Genomic DNA, 26,648 nt, shown 5'->3' on the forward strand with positions numbered 1-26,648 from the left:
GCTATGCAATCAATTACAAGTGACTAAGAGAAGCCCTGTGATAAGAAACTTAGGCAAATTCGAGATTTTTTTTAATGAGGGAAAGGAATGAAAAGTGAAAGTGAAAAAGTCGTCTTTAAAGGTGGAGCCTACATATGAGTAGAAAGTGGAAATAATAGTGCGCGAGGTAAAGAAAGCAGGTGCAAGAACCTGCTTCCAAGTGTGAGGAGAGCGGGAGGCGGGCTACAGGGCTGCCTAATATACTCACTCGTGGAATGAGGACCCAAATGTCTCTTCTTCTTCCAGACAGAACTTAAGTCCTCACAAGAGGGATGCTCAAAGGAGAAGAGCTTGAGCTTATAATTTAAAAAGTCATGTTCAGAGATACATGGTTGGCACAGTGGCTAAGACACTGCTTGACTTCCTCAGCCCCTCTCACAGTGCCTGAGTCCCTGCACCCCACCTCCAGCTCTATTCTTGATTCCAGCTTCCTGCTAATGGCACTAATTCAAGGAATTGAGACCTGTCACCCACATGGAAGACCTAGATTGAGCTCCTGGATTCTGGTTTCAGACTTACCCAATCCTAGTGGTTGTAAATATTTGGGAAAGAACTGGCAGATGGGAAAGCTCTCTTTCCTTTTCCCCCTTACAGATAAACACAACTTTCGACTATTCAGGTACAAATCCTGGTTCTGCCTGGATCTCTCCAGACTCTTCTCATTTTCAGTACTGCACAATGATAGTCATTATATCACACACTTCTCAAGGACCCTGGAAGAATGGTACAAGGTAGTGCATGCAGGTAGGGATGCCTTCAGGTCCCTGGTAGAGGTGGGCATGGGGGAGCAATTTGAATTTGAAACTGCAAGTCATCACTGCAGTCCATTTGTTACTGGGATGACTTATGAAGGCTGAAAGAAGCTTGGGGCCAACTCAAGGAACAATGGCACCACTAATGCTGACAGCTCCTCCTGGTGGAAACCTAGGCTCCTGAAAGTATCCAGCTGTCCAAGGAGACCCAGCTATTGACCTACCATGCTTCCTCAGGGACCCAATCTTTCTATTCCAGGTGGATTCCCAATTCTGAGAGAGTTTGTGTCTAAGGCTTGAGTCTGTCTCTATCAGCAAGTTTGAATTATTGCAAGACATGAACAGATCCTGTGTATAATCTTGCAACTCGAGTTTGGCTATACAGTATTGTTTGAAGGGGGTTAGATGTGAAAGAGACAGAGAGAGGAAGGGAAGCAAGAAGAGAGAAAGGGAGAGATAGAAGAAGAGAGAGAGGGAAGAAAGGAGAGAAGAAGAGAGAGGAAGGGAGGGAGGAAGGGAGAGAGAGAGACAGAGACAGAGAAAGAGAGAGGTTTTCTCACGGGGAGCACTAGCATGGAAGATTTAATAAACATCTAATGCTTCCTTGTCCCTAAAGCAAAATAGTATAGAAAAGATCCTGCTCCTAAGTATAATGTCAAAAGCTGCCTTTCAGTTAGGATTTTTGGATTTAAAAGAGAGACTTGCTATTCATGGACAAATGTATCCCACAAACCTGGCCTCATTCTATATGCCCATCCATTTTTGCATGTTGGGTCCTTTTTCTAAAGTATGATTCAATTCTATTTTGAGAGATTCAGAAAATATGGCGTGACACGTTAGGCAATATCATCTTCAGAATTTGGCACTTGGAGGATAGAAACTTTCTTAGAGTGGAACCACAGCCAGAGAGCAATCAGAAGCTGGAAAATCCTGCTATCAAACCTATTTATAAAAGCCATCTCTGTTTTAGTACCTTAGCTGATTTCATGTTACTCAGTTATGCGAGGTTTGGATGCTTTTCTGAGTGCCTTGGCAATGCACTGAGGCCATGAACACAAGGTGGTAGCTTCTCTCACCAACACTTTTCTCCACTCAAGTTTCATTTTGGCAAGCATATTGGCCTAATCATTGAGTATTTTTCTTACCTCTACTGTCCACTTTGTAACTTCATTTCATCTTATTCCCTGTGAATTTCCTGACACTGTAAAGCTGTTATCCTTTCTGAAAACATTGTCAAAGCAGACATCTCAACCACAGCTACAAGATGCTATCTAGAGTGCATATTGATAATAATGTACCAGCATGAAATAAATTTCTGTGCTACAGGTAGTCAAACCCACAATAAGCAAATGGAACCACATCAAACTAAAAAGCTTCTGCACAGCAAAGGAAACAATCAACGAAGTGAAGAAGCAACCAACAAAATGGAAGAAAATGTTTGCACACTAGATAACCAATGGGAGACCAACATCCAGAATTTACCAAGAGTTTCAGAAACCCAGTGACAACAAAGCAAACAACCTGTAAAGAAATGGGCAAAGGAAAAGAACAGATGTTTTTGAAAAGAAGAAATTCAAATGGCTGATATACATATAGAAAGATGATTAGGGTCCCTAGTCATCACAATTCTACTAATAATGTCTGTTGGTGTGGCTGTGGGGAAAAGAAGATGTCCTTCTCCACTGCTGGTGGGAGTACAGGCTAGTACAGCCACTATGGAAATCAGTATGGGGAATGCTAAGAGAAATGAAAATAAATCTGCCATATGATCTCGTCACCCTGTTCCTAGGAATGCATCTGAAGGAAATAAGATCTGCATATGAGAAAGGAATCTGTAATCTTATATTTACAGCAGCACAATCTATAATAGCAAAGACATGGAAATAACCCAGGTGCCTGTGCAAAGAAGAGTGGTTGAAGAAACTGGTACATCTACTTCATGGAATATTACTCAGTCTTTAAAAGGAATGAAATTCTACCATGTTCAACAGAATAGTTCCAACTTGAGACCATTATGCTCAGTGAAATAAGCCAATGCCAAATGCCTTGTGATATAAGGCAAACTTCATGCAAATTATTTGATCAATAGTCCTTTCAGTACTGTTTTTGCTGCAACTCATGGTTTTTGATTTTTTTTAACTTTCATTTCTTCAAAATAGTTTCTTTTCTCTTAGTGCATACTTCACTGTTTCACATGGCAGCATCGTTTGTTTCAAGAGGGTTTTTATTTCTTTTTTCATTTTGTCAGTGATGCATTGGTTATTCAGGAGCATGTTATTTAACTTTAGGGTGTGGCAAATTTTTGATTTTATTCCTGCTGATGATTTTGTTTTGTGGCTTTTCATTGAAGGGAATGTATAGTAATTGTGTGATAGTAACTATCATATCCAGATGTGAAGATACAATGCAGTATGCATCTCTACTTCCAATCAAAGATGGACTTTCAATGTTGGATATTTATTGACAATAGAATGCTGGATTGTCTGCCATTGTCTGTACCTGCAATGTCAGGATACAATTCAATAGCAGAATTATGGACTTATGACTACTTACGAAGGGCTATACTATTGGAATACTATGGGGGAAATCAGTTTGAGGGGAGGGAATTTTGGGAGAGCATAGGGGAAATCCCAGAGCCTATGGAACTGTATCATAAAACTGAAAATACAAAGAAAAAATAAATTTCTGTGCTGAACTGAAAAACAAGTCAAGGTGAAACAAAAGCAAGAAAAGAAAAATAAGAGAAAATTCAAAATTCATTTGAAATTCTTTAGTTAAATATTGAGAAGCTGGTAAGAAAGGCGAGATTTTTTTTATTAATCACTAGTGTGATGAAATATTGCAGGGCATAGTAGAAAAATGTCCATTCCAAAGTATATATGGAAGGTTTTGGATAAACAAAGTTAATACATATTTTCACCACTTTTAAATGTTGATCTGTCTTGCCTTATATGTAGGAAACAAATTATCTTTGTCAAAGTGAAAGAAAAGCATAAAATAGAGGAAATGGTAGACTGTACTATGCCAAGTACCAGCCTCAGTGTTTAAACTTCCAACCCAGGCAACCACAATATGTAAGGATTTGGCTCAGATCCTCTGTGTCAGAATCAATGAGTCAAGCTCTGCTGCTAACCCGGAATCTTCACTTTCCTAATACATGCTAGATGTAAAATTGAAATAGAATTGAGGGCCTGGCATGATGGCCCAATTAGCTAATCCTTACCTTCCAAGTCCCAGATGGGGTACCAGTTCATCTCCCAGCTGCTCAGCTTCCCATCCAGCTCCCTGCTTGTGGCTTGAGACAGCAGTGGAACATGGCCCAAAGCCACAGAACCCTGCACTCATGTGGGAGACTTACAAGAAACTCCTGACTTCTACCTTCAGATCACCTCAGCTTCAGCTATTGTGGTCATCTGGGGAGTAAACTAGCAAATAGAAGATCTTTCTCTCTGTTTACATTTCTCTCTGTAAATCTGCCTTTCCAATAAAAATAAAGAAATATTTCAGGTTTTTAAAAATGATTTATTTATTTATATTGCAAGGCAAGGGCCAGGAGCACCTGGGTCTTCCACATGGGTGCAAGGTCCAAGCATTTAGGCCATGTTCTGCTATTTGCCCAGGTCCGTTAGCAGGGAGCTTGACTGGAAATGGAGCAGCAGCAACTCTAACCAGCATCCATAGAGGATGTTTGTGTCACAGGCTGTGACTTAACCCACTTAGCCACAATGCCACCCTCTTGAAAGGACTTTGTGTATTAAGTAACAGTCTCAAATATGAGATTAACAGCCAGGATTCTGATGATTTTCACAGTCGTGCTGTCTCTTATATCCCAGATCTAACAGCTCCACTATCCACAGGGAAACAGGGGGTTAAGTTTTAATCCAAATACTGACAATAACTGAAGGATAAGAGTGATGCTTGTGCCTATCCATTTCATTAAGCTGGATGCTAGATACGTCTTTGAAAGAGAGACAGCTGCAATTGTTATATTCTTATTAGCGAAATGTCAGATTAAGAAAAAAGTGAATCAGAAGTAGGCCTCTAATTTGGATAGCAGAAATATATTTACATGTTTTAAATGCAACAGTTTAAAACTGCCTGAGACAATTTCACTGGAAAATAGTGGAGCTGTTGGCTCATGGTAGACCATGACATGGTTGTGAGCTGGTTCGTCACACTGAAGTACAAAGCAGCCCAGCTATTTCACATTGCACATTCCAGAGATGTCAGCTACGTTTCATGCCAGATGAATCCTCATGAGAATCAAATGCAGTGTGTTGACTTTAGTTTTCCTGAAAAGTTGTAGATGAACTGGAGATAAGCTGGAAAAGAGGGCCATCAAAGTGGCTAACAAGACAAAAAACAGATCTCTGAAGGTTAAATGTTGAGATACTGGGAAAGGGATATTCATATACACTGGAGCAAGCAGCCCTATTGGCTCCTTAGATTCCCCTTAGATCACTTCTTGTGTCCCAGATGACTACCATAGAGGATTGAACCGTATGCAGGTGGAAAATCTCAGTGACATTGGAGATGACTAATTGGAGCAATTGGACCCACAGCAACTTTCCTTTTATGGAATCTAAATGAGATGAGGCCAGCAGTATTCCATGTGGACACAGCAGGTAGATATTAGGGACAAGCAGAGGCAACAGACAGCTGCACTGCACTCACAGGGAAGCCCAGAGGAGAGTCCCTGATGGCTGCCACTGAGATAGAAAGAACAGACCGTCACAAGAGCTACCTCAGATCCTGAGTGAGCTTTTAGATCCCAACTGTTGCCATCAGAGAGAGGCCTCACTGCGCTGCAGTTCCCATTTGAGCTGCTGTCTTTCTTTCGTCCTGTTAGATCTTTCTCCTTTCTCTAACTGCAGCATCTCTAACATGCTTTCTTTCAGTGAACCAATTCTTTCCTAAGATCGATGCATACACATTGTGTATACAAGGGTACTTCAAATGATTCATGAAAAATGAAGTCAAAAGATAAGTATATTTGGGTACCAAAAAAGAAAATCTATTCTTATTAGTGATCATTTAAAAATTCACAAAAATACATATTTTAAAAAGGCATGTACTTTAAAAATGTACTAAAATAACCTTTTCTTTTAATTCCATTTTCAGTGATTTCCTTGAAGTACTCTCATAGTGGATTCCATATTTCATTTCTTGAGATGAGCATGTGACCGAGGCCTGGATAATCACAATACTACTGTTTTTCTGGCCAGAAGATCAAGACAAGCCACCAGGAGTCATTCCTTGGACATTTTCCTGACTGTCAGGAAAGAGGAGCTTTCTTTCTTTTGCATTGCTACGATGGCAGGATCTAAGGCCAGAGCCATTGCTGCCAAGTACATCCCTACCACAGCATGGCAAGAACCTGCTTGTGAATGAAGCCAATGCAGAGGAAAGCAGAGCCAAGAGATGGAGAAAAAGAGAAACAGAATTGTTGGCTCTCTGGATTCAATAGAACATTAAGCTAGGATACCATATCTAGGTTTTCCTGTGGATTTCCAGGAGCCAATCTATTTCCTTCTCTGTTTAAATCCATTTGAATTGGGTTTCCAAGGAGCATTGCATTGTTCTTTGTGCCCAAGTTGTTTGTGATGCTTTATTTGTATTCCCATGAAACCAAAATATTCCTTCAGGAATCTAGCTGTCCTTATTTCTTCTTGTGCTCTTGAATTAACTTTTTGCTTGGAAAGATCTGCAATTGGTTCCTTATAAATGAATCTAACAGACATTCTCCTTACACTGTTTCATAAGCAACATTATGCTGAAGGCCATAGCTAGGGTATATGGAAAAGTTCATTCATCAAATGTGGTGTACAAGAAGCACTGGGCTGAATTTAGTCTTAGATCTGATATTAAATGACCTCATTCAGCTATGTGTGACCACAATGACTTCACCTTGCTGGGTTCCTATTCGCTCATTGAAAAGATGCAGATGATAAGCAAAAGAGTATCAATAATAGCTCTAGATGTCCACACATTTTCAATAATTGCCTTGATGGTTTCTCATTAAATTTCACTATATGGATATTTATAGCTTACAACTATCAAATTCTATGGCTATTGAGCGTTCATCATTTCTTTACCTAAAAATTCCAACTGTTTATTGGAAAGCTATTATGTATGTACTGTGTGTATCCATCCACCCATCCATCTATCCATCTCTCACTCATTCAACATTCATTGAGGGTTACTGCATAGAGGCAATGTGCTCAAGAGTTCGGTACTGTAGTTGAGAATACAGACATTCAGTGTGATACAATAAACAAGCTCAAAAATACACATGTAGCTTATAAACCTGGACACAATCTATAAAGCTCATGCACAGATACTTTAATCACATAAGACACGAAAATCTTTCCTACTCAGGAAGTCAGGCAAAGGACAAATCTTCAAAAGAGGGTTTCTTCAACTAAGAGCTAATGAACAAGTGGAAGTTACTTAGACCAAGGGGCCAGGTGGGTGCATCTGGACACTGGAATGGTGAAAATAAACAGTGTACTGCTTTGGACCTATCTCCTAGTAATGTGCTAGAGGGCATATCAGTTAACTTCCAAAACCCTTGGTAGAAAAACAGCATTAATTCTTCTGTGGACAAGAAGGAATTCAGAGCCATGAAAAACGAATGTTCTAGTAAGTGGGAACCCAAAGAAAGTGCCTGCTGAACCCAGTTTTCACTTCCTTATTTAATACAAGTATTCCCAACTTGTTTTCATTTACACCTTGAGAAGGTAAATGGACTTGCCTGGGTCTCAATTTTCCCATCTGTAAGTTGTAAAGCATGAGTTATATGTATATGTATGTGTCTTTCACATACTCAACATTTTATGTTTCTAGAATACACCAGATCAAGTGGGAAAGGGTGGGGAGAGAGGGACTTAATTCTACAAAGCATGGCTGTATTTAAAAAAAGAACTCAGCATGCATTCATAGTACAAGGAAATGTTGTAGGATTTGTAACTATTGAAGTGCACATTGGATGGAGTCAAAAATAACTAATGCAGCCGTATTTGAAATGTCTCCTTGGCAATGAGTTCCTTAAAGGTGAAACAACTCCACAGGATCAAAAGACCAGTTTCCTGGCTTTTTATCCTTTCTGTCAATCCTTCAATCGCAACTCAATACAAAGGGAAGAAGTGGCTGACAAATCTATTTCACTAAGAAAAACAAAGCTCATCCAAAATATATCAAGAAAAGGGTAGTCCGGCTGGATCCAAGCAAGCAGGTATGCAAAAAGGAGAGGCATGAGGCATGTTCAGCCTCTCCTCAAATGCCTGCACACATCTTCAGCTCCGTTCCATCCTGAGCCCACTCCTGTGACTACTGCAGGCTCTTAAATCATCCAGGACAACTGGAGGTAGAATTTGCAGGACTCTGACATCTGTCAATCTCACTGTTAAGCCTTGAGTTTCAAACCCAAGGCACCTCCTTCTAGAGAAGGAAAGGGGACAATAGCTGCTATTTCTTAGCATGCATAATCAATGCTGCCGCGGTTGCTAGGCAACAGCAAAAAGGCTGTCAAACATCCATGGATGCTGCCAATGGAAGAAAAGCAACCACGGCAGTCACTCCAGAGAGGTAAGAGGCTGCTCAGTCCCTGAAGCTGTGTTCACTTCAGTTCATTCCTTTTAAAAAGTGCCTTTGTTGTGGTCAGGAATGAACCATAGACATTCTCCTCCCAGGCTTATTGAGACAGTCTTTTAATATCCTTTTCATTGGCCCAAAGCCCTATAAATGAGCACATCAAGCTGGCAAGAAGCTGCCTTGTAGAAGGCCCAGGGGGGTTATTCTGATCCAGTTTGCCCTGGAGCTCATCGTAGTAAGTCAAACTCACCCCTTCTGTGACTGTAGCCTCTGAAGTCTAGAGCTGGAAGGAGTGTCCTCTTTGAAACTCGAAATTATGCTAGTCGGTATAAACACAACCTGTGGTTTCAACAAACGCCTTTTTTTCAAGGTCACAGAGCTGTGACCTTGGAATTAGTGTGTATTTTTCATGAACAGGCACTTAGTCTTCCGTATTTGACATGACAGTTTCATTTGAGTTTCAGCAAGAAGGGGAATAGTTAAGGTTTGATAGTCAACTCCTCCCCGTCTCTCTTTTTTATTTGCATTTGTTTATCAGTGCTGATTACAGAAAATGCTCACCCTTGTCAAGAATTTGCAGACAGGTTTTGGCAGAACTATGAGGTGTGAGAAGAACAGGCTCTGGGTAAGGTTCTAGGGTAGGATGGAGACTGAGACAGAGATCTAAACAAGAAAGGGCCCCACTGGGCATGGGGAATATGCCCAGGGAGAGGCACCCCTTGATCAGCAAAGCAGTTGGCCCAGATACTAGTGACTGAACATTTCTGTCCCCAGATAACCCTTCTTTGTTAGGAATCATGGCCTATTTAGCTTGCATGCAGCATGAAGTAGAATGTATATAAGGGCTGAGGGTTTCCTGGATTTCACAATGTAATAACCTCTCCCTAAGGGCATTGTAAGAGGCGTGTAGAGGCAGGCATAGAACAAAGAATAGATAATTCTGAGTGGAAATCTTGGGGTATCATTGAGAAACTTGTTAGATCTATTTCTTTAGCTAACTGAGGCTCCAGTCATCCCTATATTGTAATACAGGATTCCTATTTCTCCAAAAGTGTCTCACAATTCAAGATTGCCACCTTGGAACACCCTCAAGTGAAATCAGAGTCTGAAGGGTTGAAATGAGCTTCTTAGTTGGCCTGCGAGTAGCAGGCACAAAACGTCAGCTCAGAGCATGCACCAGGGTCTTCCTGTAGCCTCGTCTGTCATGAGTGACTGGGCTGGAATAAGATGCTCCCTAATATTATTTCAGCTCTAACATTTCAGCAATCTATGATTTTGTAAAAAATAGAAACACCTAATGGTCTCATTTATACAAAATTAAAACAAAACAAGAAGGAAGCAAAAAGTGCAGACATAACACTACCAAATGTTCAGAACATTTTGTGCTAAAAAGATGACAACAACACCTTCTTGAGTAAATGGAGCAGGGCTGGGGGAGGGGAGGGAGACAGTAAGAGTGTAGTAATGGGACATATCCAGAATCACTGAACAACTTTAACAGCATCTACCCGTTAGCCCTAACCTTTCTGTAGAATTCCCTCTTAATCTTCTCTCTCCAGTATCAACCTCAAGATCAACACCACTCCTCAGGCAGAGGACGCCACGCATCCCTAGAGTCAGCCTCAAGTGGAGCTGTGGGCACCTCCTCTGAGAACTTAGGAATACTATGCCCATTTTGCCACCACCTTGTCAATGTCCATCAGTGGCAAGGGGAAGAATTATACAAACACTCTAAAAGGAGGCAATTGAACAGAAATAAATTCATCTACCAGATGGTAAGTTATCTCTCTCCTTATTTATTTTGCACATTCAGAAGCATTTGAACTCTAAGAATCTAATAGATATACACCTAATTTTTAAAAAGAAATTGTCCTGGTCATCACTTGTAAACAAATTCCATTCATAAAAACTGTTCCTGGTGTATAGAAGTAAAATATGATTAAAAAGGATTAACTGTCTTATATTAAGTCAAGAAGTTGAATTTTGTCACATTAGCTTTCTCTATATTCATTTGATACTGACTTAATTTTAAAGAATTATTTATTTTTATTGGAAAGGTTTATAGAGAGAAGGAGACACAGAAAGATTTTCCATCTGCTGTTTCACTTCCTAAATGACTGTAATGGCCACAGACAGGATCCAGGAACCCCCCTCAGGGTCTCCCATGTGGGTACAGAGTCCCAAGGATTAGGGCCATTATCCACTGCTTTCCATGGCCCCAGGTAGAGAGCTGGGTGGGATATGGAGCAATCAGGACAAGAACAGGTGCTGATAACGGATGCTGGCACTTGTAGAAAGAAGACTATCCAATTGAGCCATCACACCAACCCCAGCACTGATCTAATTTAATAAATACGTGCATTATGTGTATACATAGATGTGTATATATATATACACACACATACGTGTATATACATATATGTATATAATTGATTACTTTTATAGGCACAGAGACAGAGAGAAATGGAGACAGAAAGGGAAAAAACTTTCAACTGCTGGCTTACTCCCCAAATGCCTGCAGCAGCCAGGGAGCAGCCAGGGCCTGGCCAGGCCAGTGCAGGGAGCTAGAATGCAATCTGGATCTCCCCTGTGGGTGCCAGGAACCCAAGTGCCTGAGACACCTTCTGGCTAAGTCAGTGCCTTCCAGCACATGCTGGGAGCTGGGATCACGAGCACAGCCCAGACTGCAATCCAGACACCCTGAAACACGATGTAGGTGCCATAAGCAGTGTCTTAAAAACTGCACAAATGCCCGTCCCTAAATATATGCATCATTTACTTGTTTGACATGCATTTCCCACTGTTTGGGCAGATTCTAAAAGATTTTGAAAGTGCAAACGTCAAGAAACACTGAAATTCGTTGTGTTCTTTTGCTAATCCTCACATTTTAGAAAGTTGGATGGAAAGTGTATCCCTTCCAATAATATTAGCTTTCTCACTGAAAAAAAAAAGATTGTGGCTTTGAATTTTGGGGGTGTAATTATGTTGGATCTCAGAATTTATTATTTTGTAAGAACCTTCTCCCAGTCTCTCAAGGTGATAGAATTCCACAGAGGATGACAAGTACTTTCTGGATGTAATCATATGTGCAGTGTATAAAATCACGACCTTTGGAAACCCTGAGGTAGGACCAACAAGGTGTAAGAAGAGGACTCAGGGGAATGGAGGCTAAGAAAGAATGTCCACAATTTTCCCTTCTAGAACCTTGAACATGATAGAAGCTTCAGCTAAATTTGACATAAGCACCAAGCAATCAGAGGAGATAAGTTTAATATTTCAACACTTATCTGATTGAATGCTATTTCACCCACTGACCTCTAGCCAGAATTTAGTTATATGGACTTGGAGGAGTAGCTCAGAGCTATTGAGAGCTTGCAGGCTGATCAACTGTCCCCAAGAAGAACTCTTGATCATTGGAGGTGCCCCAAACATCCTCTTGACTACCAATCTAGTTACAAGAATTTGGACACACCCACCAATGCAGACATAATTTACTCCTGAAATGGCCTCAAACATATAATAAAGTAAAGATGTCTACATGTTAGGGTGATCATTGGTAAGGAGATATTCTGGAATGTTCTCTTACCTTTACTGCCACCAAGATCTTGTCCTGCTCAGGACAGAGGTTATAACATTCAGCTAGGAAAACTTTTCCAAAGGCTCCTTCTCCTAGCTCCCTTTTCAGAACAATGTTATGCCGCTTGATGTGCTGAACAACTGCAAAACAAAGAAGAGACGTTGGAATTGAAGTGTAGGGAGGTGGACACGGAGGGTAGGGAGATGGCGACCTGCCCTGTGAGCTTGCAGGCCTGCTGTTCTTGCCTCTGCTTGCAGTGAGCCAAAGGAGAAGTTCATTGTCCATCCTTGCATTGAGTAGCAGGAGGCTTCTTTACTTCTCCAGAACTCAATGATTGTTTTTGATGAAACTAATGTGTTAAACTACCTGTTGGCTATAACATATTGATACTGAATTTTACAAACTAAGGAAGGGGAGGAAGAAGGGAAGTAACATTAATGACAGGTCTCTTATAAACCAGGTGCTTTACATACATTTATTAGTCTTTTTTTTTTTTTTTTTGCAATGAGGAAAGGCAGAGAGAGGAAGCTAGGAATCCCTAATTCTTTGTGAAGCCATCTGAGATTCCTCAAGGAATAAGGCTCAGAGAACATCAACAGAAAGTGTAAGCATGTGAACTGTTGAATGAGACACTGGTCTCCCCATAATTTCAGCCGTTTAGTGAGTAGGTTAGACTGGGATTGAGCCTCAGCAAGTCTGCTTGTCAAGACTAGAAAGGTTTACCTGGTCTCTGGGAAAGGCTCATTTCCTCAGCTCTTTCTAAAATCATACCACAGTCTTGTCTAAAGAGAAGAAGAGAGTAGTGTGGATGAATCTGAGGATACAGTATTTCTACAGATGAGAGGAGAGCCTGCTCAAGTCACCTAGTCACATGTCTGCTTTGGCAGTGAAGGAAATGGGAGTCAGGGGTCTTCAGAATCTATTAGCTGCACGGTAGAATCCAGGGAAAGGCAGTGTGCCTAAGGACACAGCTAATGGGGATGCTCAAAGGCTGAGGACAAAACTACAATGCTAGTTTGCTCATGCTCACAAAGCACATAAAAGGTTGACTCCCATAGTATAGCAGTTCCCCTAGGTGTCAATCACCATTCTCTTCTCGGTTCTTTCTCCCTGAATGGTATAGCTCCAGCTGGTCCTTTCTATCTGTGTGGTCTGCATCCATGGCTTCAACCAACTACGCATTGAACTATCACAAAAACATCCACACTGAACATGTGCGGAAGTTCATTCTTGTCAGTAATCCCTAAGCAATTCAGTGTAACAACCACTTATCTAGCAATTATGGTATATGAGGTGTTATAAGTAACCTAGGGCATTTCAAAGTATACTGGAGAGTGTAAGTAGGTTCTGTGTTAATGTTATGCCTATTGGGATTTCAGCATCCATGGAGGAAACACGGTATAAAGAGATTGTGATGTCCCTTTTCCCTAAGAGCTGTGAATATGAGGCCAATGGTGTTATTTCATCTCATTCATAGATCTCTGAGAATCATTCCTGTCAGTACTTTGTAAATGTGGGAATCATTTACAGAAATCCTAGAGATTCACAATCCAGGAATGGATTTTGAATGAACCTACTACATCTGAACTCAGCTGTGCTTTTTCCTTCTGATACATAAAGTCTCTTTCCAGTCTCAAGTTGTGCTAGATATCACGAGAGCTGATGAGCATACGAGAAAAGGAGACATGAGTACAAATCATCTTCTGGCTTTCTTGATTTTGTTCACCCTCCAAAGCCAAGTTCAACATTCTCAACATCTCAGATATATTTTCAGAGCCGCCTTGGTGAACAAAGACCTTTTCTGCACCCACAAGCTAGCCTGGATTGTGCTTGCTTGTGTTCTGATTTGTCCCCCTGTTGTTTCATCTCTGTAAACATCAGAATCTGACAACAAACCCTACCTGTTTCCTGAAACTAAGAGTAAGGCCTCAGGGGCTAAACGTAGAGAGTGGCATGGCATCACCCAATCATCATTCTTCACATTTGATTCTTGCTTATGAGCTGTATTACACCAATGGAAATTAAAGTGCAGCTTTACAGTTTAAATTAAAATAACTAAATAAGTATCTATGCGGTCATATCCCATTAGGAAATAGATCACTAGGCCCTCAGAAGAACTGCTGAGTTCTTTCCTAATTACATCTACTTCCCTATTCATCTCACAGCAATAATCATTATCTTAAATTTTGTGCCAATGATTTCCTTTTTAAGTTTGCCATTAATGCTGTGACCCTGCAAGAGACTGCTAAAACTTTGCCTGTGTTCGAACCTATGTCAATGAAACTATATATATATACAATATACAATATCCATGAGATTGAGTTCCATTGTGTGTGTAGCAGTAATTCTTTCCCTTTACTACTTTATAATATTCTATAGAAGGACTATACCACCACTGATTTATCCATTCCCTGCTTGCAGATCCTTATATAATTTCTTTTCAGATTCAACTTTAAAATGGGAGCAGTAAATCAGGTTTCTCTTTAATGGATTTTTTTCTCACTGACAATTCATGGAGTTTTGGGCTGTGAATGCCTCTATGAACCTCTGGGAACTCAGGGTGATAAAAATCAAAAGGTCTTTTTATGAGCAACAATATTAATGAATATAAAATGTATATTAATCTCTCATGCTCTACCAGCAGTGTCTGAGTTTAAGGGGAAAGGAATGTATTCATTAGGTAGAGTACCCATATAAAGACACAGATATAATTCTTGCAAGAAATTAGCTGTCCTACTTAAATCTAATATTTAACTCTCTGGCTGTCACATGTTCATTGGGAATTAAATTGATTTACTTCACCCTCTAACCAGACCAAGGCAAGTATTTAACTTTCTCTGCATTTGATTTACATTTTTTCCCTTTTAATAGCCCAAGCTGTTGGGGAAGTTGGTGGAAAGGAAACTGTTAAAGCTGCAGTTTTATCACATTGGTTAGACCCATTTTCCCATCCCACGTTGACCCAGAAAGCAGTAGACACATCATTCCTTTAGGAAACAGGTTATCTGCATTCATTTGCTTTGTTGCAGTCTGAGGCATGCATTGTCTGAATGTTCTTTTGCCAAGATAGTCCCTCTAAATTAAACAAATTTCTCTTTTATGAGATCAGAAGCTACTTGGGGGATGGGTAGCAATTTTATATTTATATTTCTAGCAGAGACATTCATGATCTGCATACAGTTAGAAGTATGCAAGTATTCCTGAACAATATTTCTAGCAATAGTAATCCCAGACAGACATCTTTTTCATGATCTTTTCTTAGTTAATTGATAGCAGCCGTTTGGATGCAGGTGATGAAGCAGCACCAAAGCTTCCCCATCACTGAGCTAAGCATTTCTTCCCATTCTCCCTACAGGACACAGTCCAACAGGCTTTGTTTCCTGTTTCCCTCAAACCCGGCAGGAAGTCCCTTTTTAAGCAGCCTTTCCTGCTGATATTGCAAATCCTTGCCATAGCTAACAGCCCTTTTCCTCTCCTACAAATTCTCTCATCATTCCCTCTGAATTCGCTGCCCATGAATCCATAAGCTCCTTCTACCCTAATTCTTCTTTAAGCTTGCCTTCGCCTCCCTGAGTCAAACGAAGCCTTTCTTATATCCCAACCACATCCATGTCTTTTCTGTAGCCCTAATGTATGCCATTCCTATTCTTCATCCAATTACTCCCTCTCTTCCTGCTAGACAACCAGATCTGTTCAAGCATCTAACCCAAGAAATCACCAGACTGCATCAACTCTGGCCCTTTGGTGCTGACATTGTAGTTACTCCCATGACCACAGAGCTCCTGGCTCACATGTCTCCTCTCCATCAAGCTGCCTCAAGTACAGAAACACTAGGTTGCTCTTTATCCTAAGTCTTTCAACGGAGAAGCTAAGAGGCCAGGTATTGGAAGGTTGAACTTGGCTGTTTGTAAACCATTAAGCTGACTTTCTTTCTGTGACCAAGAATCTTAATGAGAGAGGAACAAATTAGATTTCCACTCTGATCAGCTTCTTAGCTGAGTATTATTGCCTTAAAAGGCCCTTTAAAAATGTTTCATTTCATACCACATCTCCTGAGAAAAAGGAGTGTAAGAATTATGCAACAAACAAGCTAGCCTGTAAGCATGCATAAATCTTACATGCTTCCTTTTCATTTTTATTTTTCTAGATCAGTCACTTCTCTGCTTTTAAGTGGAAACAGGAGTAAACTGCTTTAAACTCACTATGAATAGCTGCAATAAGAACAAATTTAAAAAGAAGGAGTTGGTGTTATGGTACAGCATGATGAACAACTACTTATGCCACAGCATCCCATATGAATGCTGGTTCAAGTCCTGCTATTCCACTTCTGATCCAGCTCCCTGTCAGTGCATCTAGGGAAACATTAGAAGGTAGCACATTTACTTTGGCCCCTGAAACCCACACGTTAAACCGAGATGGAGTTTCTAGATGGTCTTGCCCAACTCTGGTTATTGTAGTCATTTGAGGAATGAATTGGCATGTAGAAGATCTCTCTCTCTCTCTGTCCTTCTCTCTACTAATTCTGTGTTTCAAATACATAAATGTATCGAGAGAGAGAGAGAGAGAGAGAGAGAGAGAGAGAGAGAGACCATTGCACCTTAAATGGCTCCTAAAATTTGGTGGGGAAAGTCAAAACAATAGTTGATTAACCAACAGAAAGCATTTTATAGACCCATTCTCTTTGATATTAACCCTGCCAAAGAGGAGAGGGCATCAATTAGAACTGGAGGAACTGCACATCTAGACTCATGTGGTCAGCACACTGGGCATATCTGTCCCTGGTAAAATTACTCAGAGTACAAACTTGGTGCCCTTAGTCATTTGCTCCACAAGTCCCAAAAGGAACAGGTTTCCAGATTTGGGTCAGTATCATATTGTAGTCATGAACAAAATGCATTGTGATGCACTGTGTCACCAAGTAGCTCCAGCAGTTTGTGGAGACTCTTATATCTTTGGTAGTTCTTCCTGAAAGTAAGTATTATATTTACAGAGACAGTAAAGTATTAATCTGTATCTATATCCAATGTTGCTAAATCTAAAACTAGTGAAAACATAAATACAAGTAAATCTATCCACTTATGATCTCAAATAGGAAAAATGTGTTTCCCATTTCCTTAATAATGGGTTTCACAGAAAAGGTTGGCTGAGTGGACATAAACTGCCTAGCATACAGATCTTCAGTTGAGTATTTATGCAGTGTCTGATATATACCAAGTACTGAGTAATCTGCAATTAAAAAGCAAAATGCTTTAAAGTTTTAAATAGGGTGATGTAATGCAATACAAGGACACTTCAAAAAGTTCATGGAAAAATGTGATTAAATGCTAGGTTTATTTTTATGCAAAAATAATTGGAGTTTATGCATAATTCTCTTTATATTACGTATTTCTGTGTGCTTTTTATTCTTTCAGAAATATTTTATTTATTTTAAAAGCATAGCTACACACACACACAGAAATAGAAACCTTGCATCTGCTGATTCACTCACCAAATAGCCGCCACAATGGCTAGGACTGGGCCAGACATTAGCCAGTGCCTTAGATCTCTTTCCAGGTCTCTCACCTAGTGCTTGGGCCATCTTCCACTGCTTCCCAAGTGCATTTTCAAGGATCTGGATCTGAAGTAGAGCAGCCAGATGCTCACATGCAATATCAGCTCTCCAGGTAATGGTTCAACTCACTGTGCCACAGCATCATCCCCTTTTATATACTGCTCAATCACCCTTCACATACACAGATGTCAAAAGTCTTTTGCACAAAATAAATATATGTTAATTCCATTTTCCATAAACTTTCTGAATCCCCCTCATCCATCCTAGAAGTTAGTGTTCTATCATTGGAGATCCTAAAATTATTTTTGCCACAAAGTCTTAAATGCTAGGCCCACCTCAGTTCTAGCTTGTGGATTTCACTGTCACAACAGGAGGAGAACTTAAAACTCATTGATGTCAACACCCTCATGTTTGGCAAATCAGTGGGGAAACCTCAGCGGGTAACCTGGAAAGCCATGAGGTAGCCAGGTTGCCACTTAGGTCCCTTTCTTCTGTAGAGTCACCCTTGCACTTGGGGACACAAATCTCTCATCAGGTCTGAATACAGTGAAGATTCTAAAGTAAAAACAGGTATTTCATTTAGTTAGTGCCTTTTTGCCACAGACACTTGAAACATTCATGTGGATTATGAAAATGGACCAATGACCACATATTGAGAAACTGTATTAGAAAACTGCCAATAAACACAGAATACAAGTGTGAATAGCAGAATGTAAAATACTTTGAAAAGTGCTCAAACTTGATTTAAAATGTAATTAGCAAGCATCACTTGTTGGTTATCTTGATGTATGGGTTGGGCAGCAAATAAGATAAATCATCTACTAACAGGTAAATTTATGTCAAAAATAGGAATTATATTTTTGAATTTTATCTACATTTTTTAAGATCTAAGTTAGTGCTAAATTGAAAACAAATGCAATTAAGACCACAGACATAAAACACACCAGGGCAAGAAAAGATTAAATATTCATAAATAATATTGATAATAAAATAGGATATGTCATAAAACTAAACCATTCATACACACTTTTCAGAGAAAAAAACCACAAAAGTTCAATGTGCATTATGGTCAATTAATTTCCAAATCCCTCCAAATGAGGTCAATAGTCACATTTATTTTACAGATGACACCACAATTAATTGACTTATATGGGGTTATGGAGCAATCCAGTTTCTTATCTTTATCCAAATATAATTTCCACTGGAAGATAGAAAAAGGAAGAAGACCCCTCACCTGCAATAATGGCCATGTGAGCCAGTGAATGGACTGATAGTTTTATGTGAGTCATCAATCTTCATTGCAATTGGATAGGGCATTCTTTTCTCCCTTTCCAGATTAAAGAAAAATGAAACGAATTTGATGAGCTAAATGGATCATCCAAGGTGATGTAACGAGCAGTAGGAAGTCTGAATTCTTTGTGCTACAATAATCTGCATTTTCTAAGTCTTCTAAAGACAAGAAAAGGGAAAGGGAAAATATTTGAGTTCAACACATAGACTGTTGTATTTGTATGAATGTAATTCATTCAACCGTCATTAAGCATTTATTAAAAATGCCCGGGCATTTTTCTTCAGCCTAGAAAAATGGAGAAGAGCACCAATCCCTGCGTTCAAGGACTAGTCATTGAAGGGGCAGAAAAAGCACATGAATATACAGAAGGGTATTCATTGTCATCTTCACATTGTTCATGGAAGATGTTAAACATTTTACACAGCATAAAGAAAACAAAAACCTTGAACAACAGTTCAAGCCAGGAGAAATGAAATAGAGAGCTAAGCTAAGGCATTAGGAAGAAACATAAACATGTGGATTCTACGGTCCCAAGTGGTGATTAAACTTAAGTTATAATTTGACTCTAAGTTCTCTGGCAGGTGAAGCCAAAAAGCAAACAGCAATTTACACAATTTTGACCACCCATAAACAAAAGCACAGGGAGAACTTTCTGGAAAGTAAGACTGTTTTTTCATCATAGCTAGTTGTCAAAGGATTATAGTACATGGGCTTGATGTGGAGGATACTAATTGGCATGATGATCAACTATTCAACCATGTCCCTGGAGTAGACAGGGAGTTTCCTAATAATATTTCTCAAGGTGGAGCTCAATGAGAGATGAGCATAAAACCCACTCTCAGCCAAAGCACAGCACAGAGAGCCCAGAGCTTTTCACATCCACATGGAAGCAAAAAATAAATGCCAAGGGAATATCCAAGATTGCTTTGGGCATGGAGTTGACAAATAGGTCTAATTTTCCTGAATCTACTGCTGGGCCTACAACACATTAGGCAATCCACATTATTTTATAAATAAATAATAACATGAACATGTAAAAATAGATGAGTTATTAAAGAAAAGCACAGTGGAAAAGAGTCTGTTTAAGGTGTGAGCAGACAAAAGAGCAAAAATTGGGAGAAAAGAAGTCCAGGGTGGATTGAAAAAATAAAAGTTCATCTTGTGTTTGTTGGTTTGTAAGTATTTTTTCCTGGAAAGAAATAGCAGGCAATACACTGTCAAAAGAAAATGAGGCTGGGTCATAGAAGATACTGAATATATCACTGAGCAGTTAAATTCTGGCCCAGTTACACACAGGCTCTTGAACCAATGATTTCGTTGCTTCGTGCCTTGATATTCTCATGTTTCAATGAAGGGCTGGCAGGGTGGCAGGGCCGTGTAAATAGCATCTGAGATGAGCTCCAGGGCACACTGCCCACAGTCTGTGAGTCCCTGAGTTTATACTGTATTGGGCATGAGCACCACTGAGGACCTTTGATAAGAACACATCAGTGGGCACATGATTATGACTGCCCTTAAGACTGAAGCTTCCAACGAGGTCTTTGTGACAGACGTGGTTCCAATGGTGATGAAGAGAAATAGTAGGATAAGACGGACATGGAGGGAGCAGAAGAGAGTGAGTGAGCCATGGATGAAAATGAGGACAACAGAAGGCTGAGTGCAGAGGGAAGTGGAGCAGGAAGGGGGGTTGCTGTTAGAAATTGCTCATGGGGAGGCTACAAGTTCTATGAGAAGGCCCGAGGAAGAGCAAGAACTGACAGGGAGTTCAGAGAGCACCATGATGCCAAAGGCTGGGGGCTTTGATCATGTTGGAAATTGGAAGGTATTTGTAAGGCAGGCAGAAGAATAGAGGGTAAGGAGTTGAGCAGACACACACTAAGAGAGAGGGAAGGAAGGAAGAGAGAGCAGAAGGAGGAGAGTTGGCTGGTGTGAGAGAGTTATAGGAAAGGTACAAGAGTACAGTGGGGTGGGAAAATTGCATCCCAGGAAGAGGAAGCTGATGGGCAGCGCTTTCTGGGGGTCTTAGCCCTAATATTTATCATATCACTGAGCTACTGCAGGAGTCAGGCAGGACTTCAGAGAGTCTGAAGTTCAGCTCCACTCATCCTAAACCCTCAAGATGAGCCTCATGTCAGGTGCATGGATGGACAAGGCCAACTCTGGCAAGGTGACCTCACATTCAGGGAAGGCACCAGGTCCCTGTTCAGCTGCCTCATACAACAGTCTGTGGCAGCCAATGACCCCTTCACCCCTGATCTGGATCTCAACACCTGAATGTGAGCCTAGTGGCTAGAGGGTGGAGAGAGCAGAGTTTTATTTAACCTGAACCATCGCCACGGCAACAGATAAAAGCAAAGGACTTATTTGAAGTTAAATTCCAACAACTTCTTGGAGCAAACAGCCACAGGGGAAGAGTCTCAGAAATCTTTTCGGCTGGGAGACTAAAAGGAACACCGCTCTTCCAAATACACAGACGGTACATCCTTCGCTTTGACATCTCCTAACAGCCAAAATTATATCTGTTCTACACACTGGCATGTGGTAGAATTGGATTGATTTGCCATGACAGCTCTCCCTGCTGGAACAATACTTGTCAGTCAGCCCCGACAATGTTTGTATTTTCAAGAATCATTATGCAGAATGATTGTGCAAAATCCTGGCAGGTGGGCTAGACAGTCTTCCCTGCCTTACCGCTCCAACTCTATCCCTGATGTCTTGAGTTCTTTCTTCCCTCAAGACTGGAAGCTATCCCTGGAATGCCCCACTCATGCCCCCTCCTGAAATGGGTGCAGAAGCCTACATTTCTGGGCTCCACACTGGTGCTTGTTTTGTCACAGGGATTCTCCCATGCTCCCCTCACAGAAAGATTCCTTCCTTCAACAACCTACTAAGTTGTTTTGATGGACAGATATCTTCCGAGTACTCGGCCTTTGCCGAAGCACCCTATAGAGGAATGCCCCTGCTATAAAAGAAACCTCTTGTTTTCCTTGGGAAGATCTACACCAGTCCATTTTCCACGGTCAATAACACAATGCTTCGGGCTGGGGAAGTTAATTTTTTTTCAAGATGTATCTATTTTTATTGGCAGAATGACACAGAGAAGGAGATACAGAGACAAAGATCTCTCATCTGCTGATTTACCCCTCAAGTGGCTGTGATGGTTGGAACTGAGCCGATCCGAAACCAGGAGGCAGGAGCTTCTTCTGGGTCTCCCACATGGGTGTAGGGTCCCAAGGCTTGTGCAATTCTTTACTGCTTTCCCCGGACACAAGCAGGGAGCTGGATGGAAAGCAGAGCAGCCAGGACATGAAACAGCACCCATATGGGATCCCAACACATTGTTAGGCTAGGATGTAGACACTTTGTCATTGTGCCAGACCCAGGAATTTCCTTTTAAAAAGAAGTTTGCTTCATGGTTCTGGAGGAGCAAAGTCAGAGGGATTCCTCTGGAGGTGGCCTTCTAGTTGGCAGAGTCCTGAGGCAGCACAGCGTGTCCCTTGACAAGACTCTATGTGTCTGAATCTATGCCTCTTGTGGTTCCTTTATGCAAAGCCACAAGGATTCAGTATCAGGGCTCCCTACTCATGACCTTATCATGTGTTAGTCACCCCTTCAAAAGCCCCACCTCCAAAACCCATGGCCAGAACCTGTTTTCATCTACAACATGGATTAAATTTCACACATTTCAAAACCCTTGCAGAACACTGTAGCCATAGTCTAATCGTAGCAAACAAACAAAAACAGAAACACAAAAGCACTTTAAAAGCACCAGCAGGTCTAAGTCGTGGTGCAGTTAAGCTACCACCTGCAACACTGGCATCCCGTGTCAGAGTACCAATGTGAACATTGGTTGTTCCATTTCTGGTCCTACTCTGCTAATGTGTTTGGGATGACTCACAAACCTAAGCTCCTGCCACTCACATGGGAGACCCATGTGAAATGCTCCTGGCTTCAGCCAGGCTCAGTCCTGGATGTTGCTGCCTCTCCCTTTCCCTCTCTTTTCCTCCTCTCTACTGCAAATCAATTAAATAAATTTTACAACATATATACATACGCATCAGTGGCCATTCAGGGGTTACATGACCTATGTATGTCTTCAATAATGAGGGGTTTATCCTGACCTAATGATATCAGTTAAGTGTCTTCTCTGTGCACCTGTTTTAGCCAGGGGCAGGAAGAGGTAAGACATAATAACATAGCAATAGTGCAATCAAAAGGTACTAGGTGGTGACAAGAAGGAAAAATACTGATGGGAGAATTTCAAAAATTTTTGGAAAACAGAAATAAAAGAAGAATTTATTTTGGAGAGAAAACATTTGAAATCTTCGCACTTCAAAAATTTCCTAAAATATGTGTATTATGAAAAAACTATACATGGCATTATATTTTTGCATCACAATAATTTGCTTTTGTAAGTTTGGCTTTCAATGAAGTTTTTAAAGGACTCTCTCCTGGGAGCTCAGGAATGATTTGTGGTTCAATGAAAACAACTTTAAAAGCACATGTTAGAGTTTTCTGTTTCAAATTTAATGATTTTATTTATTCAAAATGCAGATAAGCAGAGAGAGATAGACAAACAGAAACATACTATCTGCTATCTCATTTCCCAAATGTCAGTTATGGCTGGGACAGGCTAAAGTCAAGAGTAGGGAACTCAAGTCCCTCAGGTGGATGGGAGAGGATTGGGTGCACATTGGCAGGAAGCTTTGAATTGAGGTAGGGTTTGAATCCATGCAGGAATCCCAAGTTGTACCTTCACTGCTACGTCAAACAGCCGTCCCATGTTGCAGCCTCTATATGGAAAGTGCTGATTACAAAAGGAAGGGGACAGTAATTAAGAGCATGGGGAAGCAGTGTGCATTTCATGAGGCCAAGAGCTACATGTCAGCATCCCAGGTGCCTTCCTTGAATGTAGACTGCCCAAATTCCACAGAAAAATGGATGCTTGGAAGGGCTAACAATCAACAACATGTGGACAATAACTGAAAGATGAAGGCCATGCTGAAAAGTGGTGATGATATTAAAAAGATCATTCTGGGAAGTTGTGAGAGTTTAGCTGTAGACTTGATCTTTCTCAATTGTTTGACAGCATTTTTAGAATCATCCAAGCCAATCTGCTTTCCTCCACCACACTCCTGCCATATGCACCATGTAAGCATTCTTTGCAAAAACAACTTGATGCTGTGGAAGACTGAAGGATGGACAAGAGGGAGTAGAGGAAGTGGCCATCCATTGTACCTCAACTGTGTGCCAGGCATTGTGGTAGCAATGTGCATACATTATCTTATTCAAGCATCCTAATTGGCCCCAGAAGAAGTATCACTATCTCTCCTGTCTTAATTTCAATTCCTTCTCTGCTATACCTGTTAGCTCCTCTTCAGAGCCACCAACGTTTCCAGCAAGCAGAACAGTCTCATCTCCACTACAGGGTCCTCTGTGACATACTCTGAGCCAAAGACTTCCCACTATTGGCAACTCCATGCCATCTCTGTTCCAGAAGTCCACTGAGAAATCTCAACCATCTGCCCTGTGAATACTTCAGTGTTATGAATAAGAGGCGAGCATCATACATACCTTACCTATCTGAATTTAACGTTGTTTCCACTACCTTTTCAAAGAAATGCTACTGTAAGCCTTCATGGCAGGTGCAATGCTTAGAGTTCACACACAGTTCCTGAAGATCTTGAACAAGCTGTTCATTTTACAAATGAGGACAACTAGGAACAGAAAAGTTGGCAAGTTTTCAGCCAATTCAGAGCCAAAAACCCATTCTTTCGCACTCAGGTGCATTGGCATTTTCACTATATGCTCATCTTATTAAAAAATATCTTACTAGAAACATATATAAGTCATATACAAGTTAGAAGTGTATCAGCAGAGAAAGGCAGGGAACATAAAAAACCATATGACATCAGTGAAATATTAATTTAGCTTTTCCTAAGAAGTTAAAATACCCTTTCTCTGTAGTCACCAGATTAATCTCTAGGTTCTTGCCTAGTTACACCCTCATTCACTGATAAGATGCAAAGCCTGGGGCGAGAACTCACATCATGAAGCCCTCGTGTTGCAGGCAGTTTATAAGCTAAGGACAGATTTATAATGCTGGAGTCATGGTGCTTGTGTCTTTCCTCTTGGCTTTGTGATAAGGACTTGTTTTTTGTGCTGCTGCCAGCTGGATGACTTTCAAACTTTGCAGTCAGGACACCACAGAGGGGCAGACAAATCTGAACGCTGTTCACAGTTTCCCAGATTTTGTAATTAAGTCCCTTATAGAAGCTGTCTTCTCCCAGGAGAGCTCTGGTGATGCTTTCACAGTGGTAATGCCTTTGCTTCATGATTAAAACTCCTGTTCACATGTCACTCTGAAACATTTACAACTGGGACAGGCATGTTATGAAGCAGGGCTAGGAAACATCTGGCCTATGGACTGTGTAAGGTTCATGAAATCATATGGTTTGACCCTGTCAAGGCTAACCACAGACTGGACTTAAGACTCAACATATCTTTAGCAGGATAATGTTTAAGGTGATAACTTTGTATGATTCACAAATGATGTTAAAACTCTTCAAATGGCCCTGGACAGAATGAAGGTTTCCCCCAAAGAATGAAATTGGCACCCATATTCCAAGAAATTGGCATTAATATCCCAAGTACATTAGCTTAAAGAAACTTTTTTCAAGACATGCCAAAGTTACAAGTATACCAGACACTGAAACTGATGAAGTAAACAGCAGAAAACACATTATCCCCATGACTATGACTATGTAATTTCGATGTTACATACAGCACTTCTTTGAAGACAATAAGGTTCCAATCAGTAAGGTGCATCTGTTAGTTTGCCTCCTATCCATAAATGCTATATGCAGGGCAGTTGGGAGGCCTAATGTGTGAAATTTCCCAATAGACTTTTGGAAAGGAGGACACATAGATGCCAAGGTAGAAGAGTCTTCAGCTCACAAAATGTCATGGAAGATCTGCAGTAGAGGTGGGACTTCTCTCTGTGGTAGAACCTGCAGTTTTCCTGATTGGGACCGAGAACCAGTCCACGTAGAGAGAGTGGGAAAGAGCTTGACCCTGGGGAGAGAAAACTGCATCGGCGCACACCCCATCTTTAGTCTGGCAAGGGATCAGGTAATCCATCACTTATTCCAGACCAAAGAAACACACACATACACACACATACACACACACACACACACATCAAAATCCTGGCTGTGTAGACAAGGCTCTACTGAGAATCTGAGTTTTCAGGAAAGTAGAATTACCTGTAGCAATAATGAAAGTCCAATGCTGGACTCAGGTCACTGTTCCAACCAGACTCCTGCCTAGGAATACTTCAATCAACTGATAGTACAGCCACACCTCACATAATGATGCTTGGGTCACTGCGTATAGGACGTGGCCCTACACAGTCACGTACAGGATTTAATCCATGGTAACAACAGCAAATCACTGTGTTAGTGACTTCTGTCTTTACTGTGTTGATTTTATTTTAAAAGTTTATTTACTTATTTCAAAAGTAGACTGATGAGAAAGAGGAAGGGAGAGAGTGCACACTAGCAGGTATGTGGCTGGAAAGAAGAAAAGCCGGGATTTGAACTAGGGCTCCGTTAAGGGATGCTGAAATTGCAGGTAGCAGCCTAGTTCACTATGGCATAGGCTGATCCCTCTGCTGTGCTTATTTAAGAGTGTAGTCTTTCTGTTTATTAAAAACAAGTTAACTCTAAAACACTCATCCATGTAATGCTGGAAGAGACTACATACACTTTATGTTTACTGAATCTCCTGACTGCATCAGAGGCAATGAACTGTTCTGAATGATTGGCCTATCCCCTTTAGATTTGT

At 40.8% G+C, this 26,648-nt stretch overlaps 1 protein-coding gene across 1 annotated transcript in view; it reads right to left on the reverse strand.

Annotated features, from left to right (window-relative positions):
• Positions 1–26,648, reverse strand: part of NTRK2 (neurotrophic receptor tyrosine kinase 2) — a 351,452-nt gene that overhangs the window by 68,375 nt on the left and 256,429 nt on the right. The window contains exon 14 of the mRNA XM_058672627.1: positions 11,971–12,101. Coding sequence (XP_058528610.1) covers positions 11,971–12,101 — 131 coding nt within the window. The remainder of the gene's footprint in view (positions 1–11,970; positions 12,102–26,648) is intronic.

The sequence above is a fragment of the Ochotona princeps genome, chromosome 14 (genome assembly GCF_030435755.1).
Source record: "Ochotona princeps isolate mOchPri1 chromosome 14, mOchPri1.hap1, whole genome shotgun sequence".
Taxonomy (NCBI): domain Eukaryota; kingdom Metazoa; phylum Chordata; class Mammalia; order Lagomorpha; family Ochotonidae; genus Ochotona; species Ochotona princeps.